We start from the raw sequence: 5,904 nt of genomic DNA on the forward strand, positions 1-5,904 counted from the left end.
TTGACCTCTGTGACCTTTTGGCCTCTCAGTGACCTTTGAACTCTTGGAGTCCTGGCACAGATGTCAAGGATGTGGCAGAACAGGGGCAGGGGAAGCCCAGCCCCACTGCTTCCCACAAGGCTGGAACTACCCTCCCACAGGCTGGAATATGGCAGAGGACTGAATTTGCCACCACAACTTAACACTGTTCTTTTTATGTCTCTGCTTATGTAAATTAAAAACTTTTCAAACCCCAGTGCATAGGATTAGGCACCAAATAAGCTAATTAGATACAGATGGCAATTGTCAGGCTTTTTATGGTCTTGTGGGCACTTTTTTCAGTTGGGAAATCTGCATGATTTATTTCACACACAGCTCCTCAAACATGGAAGGCATGTGGTATGAACTTTTAAACGTGGTGTTCCTTACCATCCAGTGCCCATTGCAGAAAGAATGCTCTCCAAATTAAATTGCTTGAAATTCTGTTTTGATGGGAGGCTTTGTGCTTTTCTTTTCTGTGGAGAAAATGTCTGTATTTTAACAAGTCCCAGTGAGGGAAAGGCTTTGCTTTTGGAGAGATCCAAATGGAGGAATCTTTCTTTAAAGACATCTTGACTTTTTTTTTTTTCCATCTTTCAGTATCTTTTTTGGAGTGGGGCAGCTTCTTTCAAAAACAAATTTCCCCCTTTTTGCTGCAGATTCTGTCTTGTTTCAGAAGAGCTCTGGGAACAGCAACCTGGTAGCTAATCCCACAAGGAGTACCTGGGCAGGAACTCATCAGCTGCACAGAGCTGCCTTACACCAGGCCAGTTTGTTCCAACAACATATGGCATTCTTTTTGGAGAGCCATGCTAGGTTTGTCCCTTGCTGCCACCAGGGATGTCCTGACCTTCCTCAGCTGCTGCCCCTTGTCCCAGAGTACCAGAACTCAAGGTCCCATTGCTGTTGCCAGAGCTGCTGCTACACTGTGGCCAATAGTGTGGGGAGCAGCAGCAAGACAGCTTCGTTAAAAGGCTCCAGTTTATTCTTGTGCATATTACAACTTAGAGCCTAGACTTTCATTCTCAGAAGTAGAGGCACTGGAAACCTGATATGTTCTTCTTCCCTTACAAAATAAGCCCAGTAAAGAGTAACTCGGTGGAAGACAAGTTTCCCCCAACTTTTCCTCTCAAGAGGCATTAGTTTTATTTTGTTTATTCTTCTAACTAAGTGGAGTAACTTTTTTTGAAGAAAAATCAAAATGGCTGAAATTTAGGCCGTATCTATTGCTGACACTCCTTTCCACCTCCTCCTGTCTTTTGGAAAATATATGTCCACAGCTATCTCACATCCAACAACTCTCACCAGGTATAGCCTAAACGGTGCAAATTAAAGCAGAAGAGATTAATTAACTAGAAATCAACTAAGCAGCACCCAACGGTCACATAAACTCAATACATACATTCATGTTCTCCTCCTTCCCCTTCACTCTCTCTGCCAGCAGAGTGCTGCTCAATCAGTGTGCTAAAATGCACCACCAAAAGTCTCCTTCCTGCTTGGTGGGTATGAGTGCCTGTGGCAGCAAAATAAACATTGTTGTATGTTTGATAATTCCTGAATATATCTGCATGCAAAGTTAACATGAGTCCCAGTCTAAGGCACAACTACCATAAAAGTCACTAAAACACTTTTTACAAGTTTCTAAGGTCATTCCTTAGATTTCCCTACTCACTTGTTACTTCCTCCCAGTAAATCGAGAGATGGTAAATATTAAATGCAGGTAGGTTTCAGCTGTTGAAGTCGTCATGTGCATTTGTGGTTCATGCTCAAACACCAGGAAAAACACGGCACTTCCCAGCATACAAATAAGCTGAGCTGAACAGACACACCTATTTCAGGCCCAGCTTTTACAGAATGGGGAGACTGTGCTACTTGCCAGAGCCAAACTCCCAACCCCCTCTGCATGCACTGATAAGGGATGTGCAGCTGTGTGTCTTTATATGCCCATATATAGTTTAGTAAAACTTCCCCAACAGTAACTCCCTACATCTCCTAAAAACCAGCTCCCTGGGTGGGGAGCGTGGGCATGAAGGGGAGAGACAAAAATTTCTGACACCCCTTTTTCAAAAGCAAACCACTACACAAACAAGGAAGTCGGAGGCTGCCGGATGCAGCCAAACTGATCATAGTAAATCCAGTTCTACACCACATAAAAATGGCCCCCTTGAACACGTCAGCATTGCAAGCCTGAAGGGGAAAGTGGCTGCAAGTGAAAACAAAACTGACTCACCTATCTTCCTTGTTTAGCATGAGAAAAAAAAATCAGAAGATAAACAACTACAGTAACTCTTGAAATGCAAACTGGTTTTAAAACAGTCCCTTTTCTATCCACCTTCAGTAAAGTGGAATTATCAGCCAAACAAAATTTACTTCACTTTTGAAGTGGGATTTTTAAGCTTGTAGGAACCCTCAAAATAGGAAGAGGTCAGATGGGACCTGTACAACAGATACAGATCACTACCTGAATAAAGGCTGAATATTATGAATATTCCACCTTCCTTACAGCACCAGCAGGTTGGTACATGCTGGTTTTATTTAAGTAACTTTTATCTTTCTGGAAATCATACTGCAAAGTGTTTAAAGAGATGAGATGCATACAAATAAGCTGGATAATGCCTCCCCAGCACTTGGCAAACTTTCACGAATGAGTCATGCATTATGGCTGTGTCAATCCAGGCTTTGTGTTAGTGATGGTGTTAGATTCTACCCACTCCAGATTCCAATCACAGGGGATGAAGGTCAGACATATAATGGTTGATGTACGTCCTCCACTGTACAATGCACACTTACTGGTATATAAAAGGAGGGCTGTTCCTATCCAAATGCTGAGAGAAGAGCTGAACTGGGCATCCAAATGGGAGCATCAGGAGTAGGTAACTGAAGAGATGAGGAGCTGGATCCCAATCCAGTAAAACAAATATTTAGAGTGCAGTAAACCCTGAGAAACCTTGAAAGAAGAATTGCTGTGACTAAATGGTTGATGGATTTCAGACCTAACCATCCAAACCCATGTAGCTGAGGCTGCAGATCAATGGGCTCCTTCAAAGTCATCAACATTTTCTGTTCCTAAGACCATGATGTCTCTTGTTACCATTGGCTGGAGAGGGTAGGAGGGTGTCAGCTCTTCTAAATGTGGATGGAGCCTCAGGCAAATCCCATCATACTAAGTTCACCTCACTTGTACAGCATCCATCTGCACCTTGGAGCCTCAGCCCCAAACACCTTCCCCTGATGTGGGGAGAAGGTAGGAAGGCTATGGGCACAACAGAGAAAGATAATGGACAATAGAGGACAACAACCAAGAAAACGGGAATCAGAGCAGGGTCACATCCTGCCAGCGTTGGCCTCCTACAAAGAAATAGTCAGAAGCCCTGAATCTGGAAACAAACAATTTAAAAGTATTCCCTCATGACCTCCCTTCTGGTTTCTGGTACTGCTTGAGGACAAAAGAAGGGAAAATCACCACATTTAGACAAGGTGATACAGGACAACTAACTCATGCAAAATGTTGCAGCCTGGATGGTAGCCCACACACTTTAGAGATTAGCTGAAGCTCTGAAATGCAATTTGAGTAACTTCCTTTGATGTGCCATCTGGTGAATAATTTACTGTGAATGTCTTAATTACATCAAAGGCATCTATCAATGTGCTCAGATTTTCTCAGTGTTTAGGACTCTGCCTGTATATTGCACTCAAGGAACAGACATATTAGTACAGAATTAAACTTTACTGCAGTGCTTTCTCCCACAGTAATAAAAAGAATCTGCAGCATATTACCACTATGGCCTCAAGCACTAGATTTTGGAAGTGCAATATTTCACTATTACCTCAAAAAGGCTGCTACTCTACAACCAGCCTTGCCCATGTTTCCAAAAATTTATAAAAATAGAAACACATCTGTGGCATAAAAAAAGTTTAGAAGCATATTTCCCTATTGAGAGAACATATTGGCTGTGTACTCTAACATCAATCACGTGGATTTAGACCTAGAGAAGACTTAGACTTTAGATTTAGTAGATAATGAAGAAATTTTGTACAGTGAGGGTGGTGAGACACTGGCCCAGGTTCCCAGAGAGGTGCAGGATGCCCCATCCCTGGAAACATTCAAGGTCAGGTTGGACAGGACTCTGAGCAACCTGATCTAGTTGAAGATGTCCCTGCTCACTGCAGGGAAGCTGGACTAGATGGCATTTAAGGGTCAAACCAAACTATTCTGTAAGTCTATGACATCCATTCCTCATACTCCAAATGGAAATCCCATTATTACTGCTCCCCTCCCTAATACTGAGACTAAATTAGGGTCATATTTAAAAGAAATAATAATAAAAAACCAAACCAAGCAAAGAAACAGACAAACAAAAAATCCACAAAGCTTTCTGGCTTCTAAATATATATTTATATAAACCCAGCACAGCTAAATGCATGAAACTGATACAGTAACGTGGCTGCTTCACACCAATCTGAGGTGGACACCAGTGTCCGATGCACACTACTATACTGCATTTACTCCTTGTATGTTTGGATAGTTACAAGGGTTATTAAGACGGTTTGAATAATTGCATGATCCAGTGTGAGGGTCCAAAACTAAATGCTTTATTTGACAAGCTTATCAAGGTAACTAAACATGCTTATCTATGCTTTGATGTATTGCCTTAGAATGAGCTAAGAACAAAATTCTACAGCCTTACTTTTAACACCACAAGTGCAAATTCATTTTAGCAAGAAGACTCTTTTTTCAGGGCAATGTGTAGCTTTTTCTATACCTGAAATGGAAAGTATGATTATACATGTCAGAATAATTTGAGCCACAAAGCTTGGCATTATAAAGGCATATGACGGAGTCATAGCTGTTTAAAGGTGCCTGCATATCTTTATAGTCAGTTTTAAGAATCATATGAAAGTCTTGCTATTCACTTCAACCTGTAAAATCTTTGCTTTGTTGGACCTGTTTTTATTGCATAAACCTAGAAAACTCTTTAAATCCAATCTGTATGTAAACACAGTGCTTTTTATAGCTGTCACAGTGATGTGGTCTTGTTTGCAACTTTCTAGTCCTTTTGTATCTCTGCAGTTTGTCAGTGATGTATGGTGTGTGTTAAGGTAAAAGCAATGAGGCAAATATGTGTTTAAAGTGGCAACTTATTAAAAGCAGATGCTGTGAGCTTTTTTGGTATAACCTGATTCGATTATTCGCATGAAATCCTGCATGAACCTTAATATGAATTATTAGGGAATCTTTTCTTTTGCGGAAACAATTAGGAAACACAGGCAAACATTATCTTAACAACAAAACAAAACTTAATATTATGTGTTACACTAAGAGGTTCTGCTGCAAACACAAAAGGCAAGGTATTTGGTGATTTTTACTTCACAGTTTCTAGTCTGTTGCTGCTTGTCCGAGTTCACGTTCCGTGTGGTTTTTGAAGTCGATTTCATTTCTCATTTGCAGATATCGCAGGAATCTGGTAACAGTTCTTTTCCTTTTTGCTGAAAGCAGCTTGCCTGTTCAAGCACACATTCAGGGTTCTGGTTTGTGAGACAAACTTAGACTTTTACGGTTAATAACTTTATAAATTTACAATTTCATCTTTGACTTTTGTTCATAGGAGTATCTTAGAGGGTGACAGTATAAAGGCAGCTTGTAGGAGCTTTACTTGATTTCTAAACTTTCTTTGAAGAAGGTAGCCTTTTTTTCTCTTTCCCCAGAGGTTTTGGGTTTGCCCCTCCCCCCCCCCAAGGGCTTGTTAGAAGCTAGCTACCGATAAGGAAACTGAGTGATATAAGGGCTTTCCGGTTGCAGTGCCTTTCTTCCCCCATCCTACACGGCAGGGAAACTGAAAGCCAGAGAGGAGAGGTTTTAGGATTCTTGTCCTCTTTCCCCCTCCC

The 5,904-nt window shown here is 41.2% G+C and overlaps 1 protein-coding gene across 1 annotated transcript in view; it reads left to right on the forward strand.

Moving 5' to 3' along the window:
* Positions 1 to 1,718: 1,718 nt before the first annotated feature.
* The window catches only part of ZNF365 (zinc finger protein 365), a 24,551-nt gene continuing 20,365 nt past the window's right edge, over positions 1,719 to 5,904 (forward strand). The window contains exon 1 of the mRNA XM_018079958.2: positions 1,719 to 1,738. Within this exon, the coding sequence (XP_017935447.2) occupies positions 1,719 to 1,738 (20 nt within the window). The remainder of the gene's footprint in view (positions 1,739 to 5,904) is intronic.

Source organism: Manacus vitellinus, unplaced genomic scaffold, assembly GCF_001715985.3.
Source record: "Manacus vitellinus isolate BGI_N305 unplaced genomic scaffold, ASM171598v3 scaffold_48_pilon, whole genome shotgun sequence".
Taxonomy (NCBI): Eukaryota; Metazoa; Chordata; class Aves; order Passeriformes; family Pipridae; genus Manacus; species Manacus vitellinus.